The sequence below is a fragment of the Salmo salar genome, chromosome ssa19 (genome assembly GCF_905237065.1).
Source record: "Salmo salar chromosome ssa19, Ssal_v3.1, whole genome shotgun sequence".
NCBI lineage: Eukaryota > Metazoa > Chordata > Actinopteri > Salmoniformes > Salmonidae > Salmo > Salmo salar.
The window spans coordinates 11,652,624-11,669,557 of NC_059460.1; the positions used below are offsets into that span (position 1 = coordinate 11,652,624).

Here is a 16,934-nt window from a genome sequence, read left to right on the forward strand (position 1 = left end):
GCAAATTAGTTCGCAACGAGCCAGGCGGCCCAAACTGTTGCATATACCTTGACTCTGCGCGCAATGAACGCAAGACAAGTGACACAATTTCACCTGGTTAATATTGCCTGCTAACCTGGATTTCTTTTAGCTAAATATGCAGGTTTAAAAATATATACTTCTGTGTATTGATTTTAAGAAAGGCATTGATGTTTATGGTTAGGTACAGTCGTGCAACGATTGTGCTTTTTTCGCAAATGCGCTTTTGTTGATTCATCCCCCGATTGGCGAAGTTGGCTCTCTTTGTTAGGAAGAAATAGTCTTCACACAGTTCGCAACGAGCCAGGCGGCTCAAACTGCTGCATATACCCTGACTCTGTTGCAAGAGAAGTGACACAATTTTCCTCGTTAAAAGAAATTCATGTTAGCAGGCAATATTAACTAAATATGCAGGTTTAAAAATATATACTTGTGTATTGATTTTAAGAAAGGCATTGATGTTTATGGTTAGGTACACGTTGGAGCAACGACAGTCCTTTTTTGCGAATGCGCACCGCATCGATTGTATGCAACGCAGGACACGCTAGATAAACTAGTAACATCAACCATGTGTAGTTAACTAGTGATTATGATTGATAGTTTTTTTATAAGATAAGTTTAATGCTAGCTAGCAACTTACCTTGGCTTCTAACTGCATTCACGTAACAGGCAGGCTCCTCGTGGAGTGCAATGTAAGGCAGGTGGTTAGAGCGTTGGACTAGTTAACCGTAAGGTTGCAAGATTGAATCCCCGAGCTGACAAGGTAAAAATCTGTCATTCTGCCCCTGAACAAGGCAGTTAACCCACCGTTCCTAGGCCGTCATTGAAAATAAGAATGTGTTCTTAACTGACTTGCCTAGTTAAATAAAGTAATAAATAAAAAATAATAAATCGGCCAAATCGGTGTCCAAAAATACCGATGTCCGATTGTTATGAAAACTTGAAATCGGCCCTAATTAAAATCGGCCATTCCAATTAATCGGTCGACCTCTACAGTCTAGTGCAGTCCCTCCCTCTCAGGCCTCAGAGCCTAAGCAAGGTATTTGAGTCTTCAAATGACTGAGGGAGTGGGAATATAAATATTTTTTATCATTTTTGGTTAATCATTTGAAGTAGTGTGTGTGGATTAATGTTATTTTTCCCCTTCCCTGTGTCATGGAATTACTTTTATTTTGTGAATTGTTCACCCCCGCCCAGTTTAAGCTGCTAGCTACTGTAACAAGTTTGACACAATACTGATAATTATTTTATTGCCGTTCATAAACTAGGATTATCTAAACTGTTACATCACCCAACCCAAAAGTATTATCCTGGCCTTTGTGTAGACTACCAGTACCTGTGTACAGTGAAAGTTGCTGAGGGGAGGTTGGCTCATAATGGCTGGAACAGAGCAAATGGAATGGCATCAAACACATGGAAACCATGTGTTTGGTGTATTTGATACCATTCCACCTATTCCGCTCCCGCCATTACCTCGAGCCCATCCTCCCCAAATAAGGTGCCACCAACCTCCTGTGTCAGCAACCCACTTACTGCTCTATGTGGTTCTGAGTGCAGCCAGCTGGCCTGGCAGCATGTCTAGTAGACCTTGGTAGCAGAGAGGTGAGTCTCTTTGTTGGTACCCTGCTTGGTACTGGACGGCTGGGTACAGTGGCCTTTTTCTGTGTCAGTGGCACTCGTTTTGCATTGTTGGTAGCCAAGCATCTAGAAAGACATAGATGTAAGACATTTAGCTTGCTAACCAGCTAACTAACTAGCAAACTAGACAACTAGTATCTAGCTAGCTTGACATTAGTTATATGCATAATGCACCACAAGTAAGTTAGCTAGAAAGCAAACTGACAAAAAAGTCAACAAAGGTGTTTCTCTGTAACTAGCTAACGTTAGCTAGCTACGTAAGCCAACTGTAATTAACTACAGTACTAGTAAGTTAGCTAGCTATGGTAGTCTGAGCAGCCTTTGTTGACACTCGGTCCACTCTATACCCACCTTTGAGTGCTCGTGCCCGGGGATTTTGTGGTCATGATTTTCTTATTTTAGGACGTCTGCACTTCTTTTCGCCTGTAGGTCCTCTACCCTCGGTTGGCGGTGCCTTCATCCAAACCCTCTATAAAACTGCGGAAAAGTTGTCTAACTACGTCCTGTAGTCATGGTTACAGATAGGCTGCACGCATAGAAATAGGAATTAGGGTTCTAGAATGTCCAGTAGCCATGGTTACAGATAGGCTGCACGCATAGAAATAGGAATTAGAATACTAGAATGGTTTTAACCTTTTTATGATTCTCAAAATGTCAGCCATGTTGGTCAGGTAGATGGTCAAACATGGTTTGCTGGCGCTGAGATATTGCGTAAAACAATACATGTGAAGAATGTATCTGCACTGTATGTGTGTTAGCTAGCTAGCCAGACAGGTTCTAGAGGAATGATTCAATTCATGTTTCAAATGAACTGCTAATATGCCAACATTCCATTCAAACAATGCAGTCAATCCACAACCATACACTGGCTGAAAACAGTTGATGATAGGACAAGTTGTTAATGCATCAAGTACTGAATATTGTATCATATAATAGCACTCACAGCTTTCCAAGAAAACAATATCTGAGACATTGATGGTCTGTTTCCATATATTTTAGAGGCTATTTATACAGTACAATTGTATAAAACCCATATAAACTCTATTTTAGGTCGACTATAATTCCATGACACAATTTCTGATACATCACATGCCTTGCTTTTAGTTTCCTGCATAAGTGAAAGCAGGAAATGCATCACCTATGCCTCTACCATTCCTTCCAATTAGACTGTTTTTGGATTTCTCCCTGACCAAGATGGCTGTCATTTTATCCCCATTATGTAGCTTTCAGGGTTTATGAATCCCCTCTAGTAATTTAATAGGATCTCTATTGCGGCATGTCTAAAGTTTTGAACACACTGCCACCTAGGGGTTTGGCATTTCTTGACCTGCAAACAAATGTGTTTTGAGTACAGTACACTGCCATCCACTTGGTAGTCTATAGTGAATCCTATTCCCAAATCTTCAAAAAATGACCCGAGAGTGCCACTGAACTATAGAGGCATAAGTTTATTAAGTATGGTTTATAAATTATATTCATCCATCCTCAACAATAGGCTAATTACATTTTTGGAGGACCAAAACATTCTGGTGGAAGAACAAAATGGTTTCAGCCTGTATAGATCATATCTTCTCGGTCTGTACAATAGTCAGTAATAGATTACATGAAGAGAAGCATACTTTTGCATGTTTCATTGATTTCCAGAAAGCGTTTGATTTTGTAAATAGGGATCTTTTAGCCTATAGTTTGTTAAAGATAGGGGTTGATGGGAAATTTTATCAAGCAATCCAGTCTCTTTACAAAGTACCAATTCCTTGTGTGTGTGTTAATGAGTATCGGAGGCTTGCAAGCCAAAGAACACCATCCCAACCGTGAAGCACGTGGGTGGCAGCATCATGTTGTGGGGGTGTTTCGCTGCAGGAGGGACTGGTGCACTTCACAAAATAGATGACATCCTGGGGATGGAAAATTACGTGGATATATTGAAGCAACATCTCAAGACATCAGTCAGGAAGTTAAAGCTTGGTAACAAATGGGTCTTCCAAATGGACAATGACCCCAAGCATACTTCCAAAGTTGTGGCAAAATGGCTTAAGGACAACAAAGTCAAGATTTGGAGTGGCCATCACAAAGCCCCGACCTCAATCCTATAGAACATTTGTGGGTAGAACTGAAAAAGTGCGTGCGTGCAAGGAGGCCTACAAACCTGACTCAGTTACACCAGCTCTGTCAGGAGGAATGGGCCAAAATTCACCCGACTTATTGTGGGAAGCTTGTGGCAATGCTACCAAATACTAATTGAGTGTATGTAAACTTCTGACCCACTGGGAATGTGACGAAATAAATAAAAGCTGAAATAAATCATTCTCTCTACTATTATTCTGACATTTCACATTCTTATAATAAAGTGGTGATCTTAAATGACCTAAGACAGGGCATTTTTACTAGGATTAAATGTCAGGAATTGTGAAAAACTGAGTTTAAATGTATTTGGCTTATGTGTATGTAAACTTCCGACATCAACTGTATAATATTGAAACAATTACAGAGAATAGCTACTTGGTTGCAGACTCTCAAGTGGTAAAGTGGGAGGCGCACACACACTTCTGGGTTAACATGAGATTGAGAGTTTGTGTGTTTTAAACAACTTGAAGCTGTCTCCAACTCAGCCAATTCACTGTGAGAGTACACACACAAAGGAAAGATCTGAAAGAGTGGTCAGGGAGTAGGGAGTGGGCGAGAGAGAGGGAGTGGGAGATAAAACAGCTGGTGAACAAATGTGTACAAGTGCCGAGGTTCATATCCATCCATACCCCATGCCTTATAGTTTAGTTTTGATGAGGGATTCCTACAGATATTAGGGAGAGAAAGATAACAATAGAGAGTGCGAAAGAGAGGGGGGGAGGAGTTGTGGCTAGGCCATATTGGAAACAGTTCACTTTTTAAATGAAAGCAAAGCAAGCAACCTCCAGCGCAGGCCAGGGATGTGTATCTCTCTAGGTTAACAATATAGCACTCAGCAGGTAGGCTAGGTGTCAAAGGTCAAACTACTGCAGAGGAACCTGGGAAATGAATCTTATTTTGCTACGGTGTCTCATTGATGTGGGGTTCAGAAGGGCGACGCAACACAATGAAAACGTTATCTATTTTTCTTCTGTTTTTCCTTTGAGGATGCTTTTGGAATCACAGGTTTAAATGGAACCTCTTTGGCCTCGATGGACAGGCGCACACACACACATACGCCTTGTTCTCTCTAATGCACTGCACATGGTATTTGGCGTCTCTGGAGGATATAGTAGTGAGGTACTCTGCAGAGTGGTAGGTATATTTCCTTATATTCTCTGATCTACAGACAAATATATATCCAAATAGAGCCAAGGTAATTAGAGGAATGAACAAATGAACATCCATTCATCTTTGCCACAGCAGCACTCATCATAACTATCACAACCCTCATTGCTTAATCAAAGCCTATCTCATCAAATCACTCCACCAGGGGAAATCCCACCACCACCATGGTTTCTAATCTTTCTGGATTTACTAAGCCCGACTGCGTTCTAAATTACGCCTATAGATAAACAATGGCAGCCAGCCGCCAGCCGCCAGCAGCAGAACTGACTGACTGATGCTAAGTCTTTTTTCATTAGAGCAGATGCCTGTGCTCTTAGACAGACATGCCAGCACACGGCGAAGGGTCGGGATCCCCCTAGTCCTGGGAGCTGGTCTGCTCTGCTAGCTGTCACTGCAGATAGCTGTAACGTCCTCCCTACTGCCAGTCCCTTCGCCTCATTACAGAGCCTTGGTCCATGGCGGGCCCTCTCAGGGCAGAGGCAGCCTCTGGTAATGGGAGTACTAGGCCCCCCCCCCCATTCCCCCATGTCTCTGCTTGACATTTGATGTCTGTTGCTCTAGCTTGGTGTCCTTCTGCAGGCCTGCGGGTCGGTCTTAGCTCTGGGGTGTCTGATGGCTTGTTCCTGCATGGGTTGTCACTCAGCACTGACACTGTGATGTTTGTCAAATAAAGTGGGAAGGAGGGAAGAGGGGAATAAGAAAAGGAAGGATGGAGCGTGCATGTTGGGTAGCTGTAATTAAGATGTCTATATAGCTACAAGTGCATAATAATGTCTGGTGTTTTACTACTGCAAGGCAAGTGGGTCACTAGATGATGTGACATGGATAACTGGTGGATGTTAACTGTTTAATGTCATTCTGTGTTATCTAAGGATGCATGGTTTCATTCCAACATAGCCTATCACACTGTATTTAGTTAATCTATTTGTTGAATTGTATACTGTGAATGTTTGGCCTATCACAGCTATGTATACTGTGTACTGTATGTAGACAACTGCTTCCACACATATTATCAGTCAGAAGATTTGTACTACACCCAGGCTTCACTGTTGACCATGTTTATTCCCTTCATGACAGTTTGGATAGTGGTTGGATGAGTGGTTGTAAAAGCACAGATGTTTCAATGTAAAGGAACATGCATGTGGAATATAAAATAAGGCTTCCAGTGTGTTGATGGTTATGATGTCAAGAGATGTCAGATTTCGTCTAGCGTTTCAAAATGTTCTATGATTTCATTACGGATGGGTGGATCAGGGTGGATGGATGCACAGATTAATTTAAATGAATGAATAAATAAATGGATGAACAGATTAATAGATGGACAGATGCCAATGCCGAACGGATAGATAGATGAAATTCCAACACAACCTCCGGTCAGAAAATCCAGTTTTAATTGCATTTAAAATATGGATGACACACCTAACAGATCCTTAATGATACACCTACCCCCCCACCCCCTCTCGCTCCTCTGGGATAATCAGTGGAGTCAAACGTATCATGGTATATGAATCTGAACTCCTTGCATAATCTGGCCAATTAGCAAAGCTTAGAGTGAGTGGAGTGACAGCTCATTACGAAGTTTAAGTGAAGGTTCAGCAGTTCTGAGGAAGAACTCTCAGATCCATCTGAGACAAGGAGCCATGATAGGGACCCTTCCACAGAGTTCTTCAGAGGTATTATGACATGTTTGGGCAGGGCTGGACAGAGAGGGTAGGAGTGGGCTAAGGTGAGGTGTACAGGATGTATACTAATACATTGTATATAGGGTCCAGAGTTTTCCTGGTATGGGGTGGGAAAACCCTTGGCCCTTGGAGTGGGGGATTCCATGTATTAACTGTTTTAAGCCAAATGAATAAACTGAAATCACACATGTTGCTGTGCTGCACATTTTTTATGGGAGACACATAATTGGAACTGAATCCCGACCTCTCAGCCCACCAGCTAATATCATCAATAATATCAGATATGCATAATATCAATATTCATAGATAGCGTAACTATTAATTAAATGTAAGGTTGCAAAGGAATAGCTTACTGAAATTCCACCACTGCTATACTCCCACTGCTTTAACTAATAAAACAATCTAGTGACAATGAAAGACTGCAAGGTGCTGCTCACTTCCACCTAATGATTTTGCCTTAGAAACACAAGCATTGTTAATAAAAACAACAGGATATTATGGTAGCTGGAAAATTGTCCTCATTAGTCAAACACATATTCACCATGCACCTGTGGTGAGAAAAAAAAGAGCTGACAGTACCGCCTTCATACCGCTGGGTGTCGCACAAGTATCTATGTGGCTCCTGTAAAACTGCCAGTTTTGAGCTCAAATTAGTGACATACATATCCAATTATAGGAACAGCGCAAAAAGCAATGATAATCCGTTGTTCTGCCACTTTCATCTCTGATTAAGCGCGCGACAGGAGAAGGGGGGATGGCGGGGTATAAATTGCAGGTGCAGATTGGGAGGCAGCCGTGAACTCCGCTGTCCCGCGTGGGCCACTGATGTATAGTCTCACAACATTCAACTGGTTATGTAAACAAGCGAATTAATCCATACTTGTGCTTATTCTACTGTTCTAGCCTACTAGTGAGTGAGGTGCCCTTATACGCAGTGCCCACGACATTACTACTGGACTTGTACTTTAATAAAAAGGATGGGCGTGAGTCGCCTTTGAAAGGGAAGCGAGGGGCGATCCCTTTTCAGCACAGGATGCGAGCCCACCGCTCAGTTCACTCTGCGCGCGGCTTCCTATGCGGAATGTGAGACTGACTCCACGCTATGGATAGGCCTATTACAGGTAACGTCCAGACGTCTTTTCGGGAAAACATATATTTGTGTTTTTGATAGTGCAAAGGAGTAGGCTAGTATAAGAGTGGCCAAATTAAACTTGAGAGGAAGAAAAATTAAATAAATAATTGATAACAATGATTGTTTTTAGGATTTCCAAATTGCATGAGTATTTAATAACGTTCATTTAATAATGGGAGGTGATACATCTGACTAATATTTACTAATTTGAAAACTATAGCCTAAATTAAATAGCCTATATTTGACGCACTTACTAGATAGGCTACCTTAGAATTCCGTGCGTATTACGCACGAGTTTTTGTATAGTTCTATGGATCCCAATTAATCATTTTTAGCACTCAATTTAGTATATCTTAAACACCTAATAGTCTGTCATAAATGAGTTGTTATTTGTTTATTAAATCACCAGGAAACACCACCACGCCGTCTGTTTGAAGACCAGCCTAATATCAACTGAGAGGCACAGGAGGAAGGGGGTGTGAGAGAGAGCGTGTCTGTGCGTGTGCTAAAAGTGTGTGCGTGTGTCAAAGTGTGTGTGTTAGAGAGAGAGCGAGAGAGAGAGAAGGGGAAAGAGAGAGAGAAAGGAGTAAGGTTGGTCCAGGTGATCGCGTCCTATCAAACCTCCAAGGAGCTGCCGTGTAGGATCAGTGTGCACAGGAAGGATCAGAGTTCCGACCAGACCATGGTGGTGCCAGCCCGCTGCCCGGGCCCCTGTGCCATGCTGGCGCTCAGCCTCCTTATGGGATACGGCGTGGTGCTCTGCGTCGCCGGCCAGAATGACACGGAACCCATCGTACTGGAGGGGAAATGCCTGGTGGTCTGCGACTCCAACCCTTCCTCGGACGGCGGGGTGACTTCTTCGCTCGGGATATCCGTCCGGTCCGCGGGCGCCAAGGTGGCTTTCTCTGCGGTGCGCGGAACGAATCACGAGCCCTCCGACATGAGCAACACGTCTATGACCATCTACTTTGACCAGGTCAGCCGTCCCGGGAATTTGCGTATGCAAATATTATCCCTATCTGGACAGATACTTATTTTGGAGATTGATAATATGTTTAATATATATTTTTCTGATGCGGCGTACAGAATAATGTTTTCATGCAAATGGGTTATGATGACTTGACCTGGGTTGCGTTTATGCGGTGGGAGATTTCTTTCTCTCAAAAACTTGAGAGCAGTTTTGGGGAGCCTCTGCAAGAAAATGTTGCAGTATGATAACGGGGACATTGTGATCGTTGTGCGTAATTACCCCAAATATGCATAAAAGCTGCAGCTTGATGCAAATGTTGTGATTTGAAAATACGTAGGCTATTGTGCATATAGTCTGTCTTGTGTAGGTTTAAGGGACGCGCAAGCACTGCGGCGCAACAATAGATGTGACTGCTGCTGTAAATGCTCCAACCATCAAGTGGAGTATTTTTACGCCCAGCTGGTGCGCTGGAGCATTATGGACAGTATTATGTTAATTGATGGCCCCACCCCCACCCCCTCTCCGACAAACTAACGTGTATTGATTGAAATCAATGATTCGACCACTACGTTAATCGACTTCAACAATAAACATTTATTGTCCAATTGGAAAACTGAAAGTGACAGGCGAGCAACATTGGATAATGTGCGTCGCGCCTTTACAGGACCGCTCTATTACGCAGTGTGAAAGTGCTTGGTAATTTGGCTAGTTTAACCCTTGCGGTGTCTCAGTCTGTTGTATGGTGACTCTGGGTTCTGCTTGTGCGTTATCTTGTCGCTTTGTGTTGCAGGCTTTAGTGAACATCGGCAACCATTTCGATCTCAAAGCGAGTGTCTTCCAGGCGCCAAGGAGGGGAATATACAGCTTTGGCTTTCATGTGGTCAAGGTTTACAATAGACAAACCATACAGGTAAGACCAATGGTCAACATTTGCTTTACTATGATCGCTATTCAAGGTTTTCTGATGGTTGGCCTAGTTGGGCTATAGTGTATTGTTGTAGGCTATGCCACGGAGCAGCCGTCCCAAATGGGTACATTATTGGTCCGCAATTAGAGTAGGCCAACCGTACGATGTAACAGGTCTGAATTCTGCGCGTGCTGTTTCCGTTACCCCAGGTCAACCTGATGCAGAACGACTACCCGGTCATATCAGCTTTCGCCGGTGACCAGGACGTTACGCGGGAGGCCGCGAGCAACGGCGTTCTTCTGCAACTGGAGCGCGAGGACCGGGTGTATCTGAAGCTGGAACGGGGCACACTCATGGGCGGATGGAAATATTCCACTTTCTCAGGCTTCCTAGTCTTTCCACTATAATTTAATATGCGATCACGGAAATCGCAAACGTGACTCCTCCACGGTTGAGGAACGATAAAGACAAACATTTGCTATTTTATTTGAACTAAACTGTCAGAGGAGGAAGAAGACAGACACATATGTGTACATACACACACTATACAGTATCTATTTAATTCAAACATGAACGTTTCCTTGGAGTTCATACATCCAAATCCATCGACCAAACCCAATCTGGAAGGATAACCGAATCGATCGCTCCGTGATGAATAGGCTACCACTTGTCGATTATTTGGATTTTATCACTTGGGAATCAATTAACTTTTGTCAACAGACAGACGAGTCGGTGTACCTCTGTGTACCCGGACTACTGAACAGATAAGAAGAAGGTTATATGAAACGAAGAACTAAAAGTCCCGAGCTAGTCTACATGTATTTTCCAATGCTCTATTTTGTGTTTGTATAGCCTTTGGCATAGAACTAGGGTTTCCGTCAAGTGAGGTGTGTGGAATTATAACGGACGTCCAAGAGAAGAAGAGTGCTTTCACGCCCAAAGCATTTTTTTTGCACGAACGGAAGAATGTTTTTGTTTTGTGCTGTCTATGGTGTTCCATTTTGGATGCTGAACATATTGAAAACAAGCCAACTGTAGGCTGCCTAACTATCCAGAGATGACATAAAAAGAGAAAAAAGGCAACATATTTCAGCCAATGGAGACATCTATAGAAACTCTTTTACAAAAAACATTTATCGAATTTATAAAGTACATATTCACATTATGGTGTGTTCTACTCTACATTTCGAATCTGCGTAGCTTTGACTGATTTAGTGTCCAGTGACGTTGCTCACAAATGTACATTGTGAAAATAACAACAGAAAAAATCCCTATATATGATGTCCCGCCTAATAAAAAATATTGTATTGTATACGCGTATCTATTCACTTTTATTCTATACCATTTTGAGCTTGCAAATAAAACAAGTTCTAAAAGACATCAGGTCTGAAGTAAGTTGAGAAATTTACGTTCAAAGTCGAAGTAATCGTGGCAAGAATAGGCCACTAATAAAGTACTGTACAGCGAACGTCCTTCTCAGACCTGTAGCGCACTATAGATTGGCGCTGTCCATGGTTCTCATCTTGCAGTCGCTTGAACTGAATGCAATGCTCTGCTCGTCACGACACACTGAAGCCCACACCAAACCCCATTCAACTCTCGTTGTTGAAAATAGTAAACAGATCGCTATCAACTTTTCATGTTTCTTTATTCTAAGATCAAAGCAGATAAATAACATGACAATACAATAGCATACTGACATTGTCAAAACCGCTCTATTGTGATGTGAGTAGTGATAGTTACTCACACATTGTAATTATCTGAGCCAAATAATTATGCAACGCAGAGACAATGAGATATTGTTTTGGGCCTGCTGTAGAAAAACAACCCTCCTGCACGCGCGCGCGCGCACACACACACACACACACACACACACACACACACACACACACACACACACACACACACACACACACACACACACACACACACACACACACACACACACACACAGACACACAGAGAGAGAGAGAGAGAGATCAAGGTTGTTTTTCAGCCACAATGTACATGGATACATTCCTATTACATCTTCACAGCTGAACAATCAATAGTACATCAATGAAGCCTACTCTATTTCTAGAGCTTTGATTTAATCAAGATACTGCATGGATATGGGAGCATCACAAACGATACTATCATTTAGCACATGTACCCCAAACAAGTCCACATAATTAAACATGCAGTGTGGTACATAGAAACCAAGGAAAGAGGACTGAGCAAGTCTCCACTATCTTATCATGTAGAACTGAAAGCTATGTAAATGTCTGGTCTATTTCCTGTGTGTGTGTGTGTGTGTGTGTGTGTGTGTGTGTGTGTGTGTGTGTGTGTGTGTGTGTGTGTGTGTGTGTGTGTGTGTGTGTGTGTGTGTGTGTGTGTGTGTGTGTGTGTGTGTGTGTGTATATATTAATAGATGCTATAACTAATGGTGCCTAGATGCTGTATATAGATAGGCCTATACCAGGCAAGTCTGATTGGCATTCGTTCTTTGATCTAGGTTAAAGGGGAACAAAATAAAACAAACGTTGATATAGATTGAATGAAACAGATAGTAGAACAAAGGGAATTGGTGTGGTGTAGTTAAAGTGTAGCCTAATAAGAAAATAAGGGAGATGGTAAGTACACCTACACCTGTCAATTTTGGTTTCCTCTGGGCTGCTTGGCCAGGTGCAGTGTAGTTTTCAGCAAGGCTGGGATGTGGATCAATGGAATACTTAAGTTTGATCTTTGCATTGGAGCCTAGGTATCTGTCTGATTAAGAGACCAAACCCACTTATTTGACTGTTGCTACAAGATATTAAACACGTCATGGGTTGTTTGAATTGTCATAAAATTAGTAAATCGTTTTAAACAGCTAAATGTTGTGTTGATGCTGTCAGGCATCTATTGTATTATAAACTGTAGATTGTGATGCTTTATCTGATCTCATACATTTACATTGAGAACAGTGAAACACCATTTTGATAATGATGTAGGTGGGCACTGTGCTGTAAGCCAAGCAGTCATGACAACAGCAAGATGGCTGACTTTAGGAGTTGGAAAAATGTGATTGGTTGAGATCTACTCTGCTCAAGAGAATGCTGAAATGTTCTTAAGCAGATGATAATTTCTAGACTTGTCAATACAATATTGATTGAAGTTGATTAGCTCACCAAGATCTCCTAACTATGGATACTTTATATTCAGCTATCAACAATGGCACTAAATACTGAGATTGTATAGCCTATTATTCAGAAAATCTTATAAAATTGAATGTCCAAAAAATCCAAGATGGCAGCAGGATTGGCCTTGGCAGTGGAACCTAGCTGGCAACTGCCTAGGGGATCAGTGTCTTGACTAGTTCGATCCAGTTTTTATATTCAACATGCCACACACTAGGCAGGTTTCCATTGACCCAGATTTATTAGACAAAAGCAAAGTCGCAAAAAAATAAATAATTGTGACATGTGTAATGGAAACAGCAGCTGTAGGAGAAATGTTCTAAAGATCAACAACCTTTTTATCTGTTAGAAAGCGGTGGATTTTTATTTTGTCAAACTTTCTTTATAGCAACAAATGATGATGGAAACAGTGTTTTTCGAATAAATGATGATTGCCGCTAAGTTTGAAGGTACGCAGGGCATGTGATGTCATTAAGTAACTATAAAACTCCACTCCACATTTAATTCTGAATGCTTACTGATTTCTAAATCAACTATAAAACAGAATGTTTCTTTGCGGGACAAGGATTATCTGGGCTTTCAAGAATGCCTGAATTGCTTTGCCTTGTTTTTCTGGTTGGCTGGATGCGAGATTCACCATCCAGTTATTTCAGATCTAATGGAGTGCAAGTTTCACCATGGCACTGACTGTGGCAGTTATTATAATTATTAGAGTATGGCAAATAGGAGTAAATTCTTGCGTTCTGTCCATGCCGGCTTTTGTGGGCTACCTGAGACACGAAACAGGTGGGAGGGCATACAGGCTGTCACCAATTTATTGATGAGCAAATTTTTATTCCACACTAGGTTTTAGCAAAAAAACATTTTTTTTTTTAGGTGTGATGTCATTATGTCCAGCTGTTATTATCGACACAAGACAGTTCAATGGAAAAGCACTGGACAAGTTAATGGAAACGTAGCTAGTGTGTGAAGGCAACAGGCACTTTGAGTAAGCTAACGCTACCTACACATCAGTGTGGCTATCGACATCCATTGGTTTCTACTATTTACCACAGCCACAACATCAAAATTGGCTATATGGTAAAAAAATCATAAAAACAAAAATAAGCATTTTGGCCTTTAAGGTTAAGCATAAGGTTATCAGTGTGGTTAAGGTTAAGGCTAGGGTTAAGGTTAGGTTTAAAATCTAATTTTAAGAAGATACATTTATGACTTTGTGGCTGTGGTAAGTAGTTACGACCGCATACGTTTTGCAGAAACGAGACCTAAATCTTCTAATTGGACTCCAACAGCTGAGAGCAGAGCAGAGCAGAGAGGCCTGCTGTTACTTCTGCAGATGCCAGGCCAGGGATAAAGTAGCATAGAGTAAAATGGCTCTGGCAACCAACATACCACTCACCACTTCACTCTCAACAGCTTATTTGGACAGCATTTTAAAAAGCCCTATAAACTTTTGATTAGGCCCATACTGACTCAAACGGTCTATTTTTGGACCATTTATTTTCCTAATTATGTCTGTATCTCATTCTCTTATCTCGTCATGACTTGATTACTCAGAAATTATTCTACATTGTTGTGTGGTCAAATTATCTCAATCCACAGAGGCAGACACAAATATATAAAACTAGAACTAGGGTTTGTGTACCCTTACGAAAAAAGATTGCAGTCAGAGTGCAGTATAACTGCAGTACACTGCATTATAACTGCAGTCAGAGTGCAGTATAACTGCAGTATGCGACAAATACTGCATCCAAAATAAGTTCACATAAATTCCACATTCTGATGCTAGCACATGATGAATCCTAAACATCGTTTGGCACGACAGGTGCCAGATGAGTGTATTTGATGTTACCAATATATAGCTTTGATGAACGTTAGCCACCTAGCTGACATGTACATCTTTATTCCCTTATGGGTGTGAACCATGGTTAAAGTCGCCTATTGCGTGTTTTCCACAGATATCAACAACATTTATCAAAGATGTGAAATGATAACACCACCATGTGTCCACCCCAAAAGTACCATCAATCCCTGTGTATGGGGGACACTTTTATGGATGTACAGATGGCAGTATATTGTTCTTTGTGGGCCCGATATAAATAAGGATAAAACTGGTACCACCCATTAAAAAACACTGAGCTAATATGGCCTTTTAGTGTTTAAAGACGTCTTTGTTTCAGAGTTAGTCTCTTGGAGGCAGGCATGCTTCTTGTTAAATATCCTTTGTGGCCTCGTCTTTGGGCTTGTGTTTCATTTAAACAGCTCACCCAGCAGGATCGTAGACTTCAATGTGGGCCCTCACGGCACGCAGCACTGCAATACTTTATGCATTACAGTCTAAATTACATATTAGAGTCATCAGAGGCATATTATCTGTGGGTTCAGCCTGTCGTAATGGATGTCAGTTGCAGTTATTCATTAAACTGTAGGTTTGGTGAGGAGTCTTAAACACACACACACACATATATAGACACACACACACACTCGCTCCCCTCAGAGAGACACAGCTGTAATTTCTACCCAGTCAGGCTTGAACAAAATGCCACATATTTAAACATTTGAAAACTGCCAGAGAAAAAAAAACAAATTAAATCGATTACAGCAATCAGATATTGAAGTCCTCTGGTGTTGACTTGAAGGCTGTCATCCAGAGAGCATAATAACTGTAACTCATTTTAGACAGCATTGGAGTTTACACATTTAATTTAATTGCTTCAGCTTGCAGTTAATGGTAAATGTAGCAAAAACAAGTAAATATTCTGGGAGAAAACAGTAGAGTATCTTTGCTTCGTCCTGCCCAAAGTTTGGATCTTTACAGCTGAAATAAAACCATTCATTGATTATCATTCTCCTCACTTACCAACAGTGCTCCAACAATGGAGTATACAGGTGATTAACTACTGACAACTTAATGAAAACCATAACAAGTAAATACCATGGAACAAAGTCTGATTTCGTTGGCAATCACCATTAGTCTTCGGATTTCCTTAAAATAAAAACAAATCTTAGTGGCTTTAGCTTTTGAGTCCTGCCTAAGGGTAAAGCACAATAAACACAGTTGGAGCATACTGTATACTGCTCTGTGCATTTGTCGCTTTGCTGAAAAACCTTGTGGACCTCATGAATCAACATACACAATCTGATTGTGAGGGGCTCTTTGCTGCCACTTTAGAGAATGTAATCTGGTTCTCTGCATAGTCCTCTGAATATTGAAGGACCAAACTGCTTCTAGAACAATGACAAGTCATCAGAAATCCTATTTTAGTAGTTCTCTATAGTTTGAAGCTATTAGACACACAAAAGCCCCAGATTGGCAAATTATCCCCCTGTCTCTCTGAATTTGGCAGGAGTTTGCATCCCCCCACTGGGCACAGACGTCATTTCAACGTCCATTCCACATTCGTTCAACATAATTTCATTGAAATGACATGGAAACAATGTTGATTCAACCAGTTTGTGGCCCAGTGGGCAGGCTTTGTTTATTCTAATGTCTCTCAGTAGGAATCCAAAGGACTGATAGGACTTCCATCATGCTTGGCGGTTCCCTCAAGGGGAACAGTAAAGAAAAACTCAAGCATCACAATCACAAGAGACCAACAAACAATGTACAGTATCTTTTTATTTAACAATGAACAGCCAAGTAAATACACGTAGTCACAGCAACTAAAATCCCTCACACAAAATGTCTCCTCTTCCACTCATTTTCTCAAGTGTTCCTCAGCTATCAATTTGTGGCAAAATTTGCCCTTAGTGTGATTCTGGGTGAGAATAATCCTTTCACAGCAGTATTTTTATATTTAGTGTGCTTTCAGGCAAACCTAGCGGCACTTCCCTCTGGGTTGTAACGATGCTTAGTCCCACACTCAATCTAATATCTAATGTGGAGGCAAGTTAAAAAGGAATTGCATACTGAATGTCAGGCTTTATTGCTAGCCGTAATGGCCCCGCCCTCTTTATATCATATTAAAACCTCCCTCCATAGGTTTCTCTCCAGACAAGCTCTGTTAATTGCATGATCCTGCAGTAATGGCATAGCAATAGGAACATAACCACCTGTGCCCTTCCCCTCGTTAGGAATAAAACTAACCAATGCTTTGGCAAGGGAGGGAGGGAAAGAGGCAGGGAGGAAAAGAGGGCC

General features: G+C 41.5%; 2 protein-coding genes across 3 annotated transcripts in view; one reads left to right on the plus strand and one right to left on the minus strand.

The window, feature by feature from the left end:
• fbxo15 (F-box protein 15) overlaps nucleotides 1–2,239 on the minus strand; it is a 30,546-nt gene extending 28,307 nt beyond the window's left edge. Inside the window, exons 1-2 of one of the 2 annotated variants that reach the window (XM_014157193.2) lie at nucleotides 2,008–2,239; nucleotides 1,552–1,722 (exon numbers count right to left, since the gene is read on the minus strand). In XM_014157193.2, the coding sequence (XP_014012668.2) occupies nucleotides 1,552–1,722; nucleotides 2,008–2,042 (206 nt within the window). In that variant the 5' untranslated portion in view covers nucleotides 2,043–2,239. The remainder of the gene's footprint in view (nucleotides 1–1,551; nucleotides 1,723–2,007) is intronic. The other variant, XM_014157195.2, reaches the window with a different exon arrangement.
• A 5,196-nt stretch (nucleotides 2,240–7,435) lies between these two features.
• Nucleotides 7,436–10,950, plus strand: cbln2b (cerebellin 2b precursor). Its single transcript, XM_014157192.2, has 4 exons — nucleotides 7,436–7,750; nucleotides 8,171–8,737; nucleotides 9,522–9,641; nucleotides 9,848–10,950. The coding sequence occupies exons 2-4, from the start codon at nucleotides 8,444–8,446 to the stop codon at nucleotides 10,043–10,045; spliced, it is 612 nt and encodes a 203-aa protein (XP_014012667.1). The 5' UTR covers nucleotides 7,436–7,750; nucleotides 8,171–8,443; the 3' UTR covers nucleotides 10,046–10,950.
• Nucleotides 10,951–16,934: the final 5,984 nt, after the last annotated feature.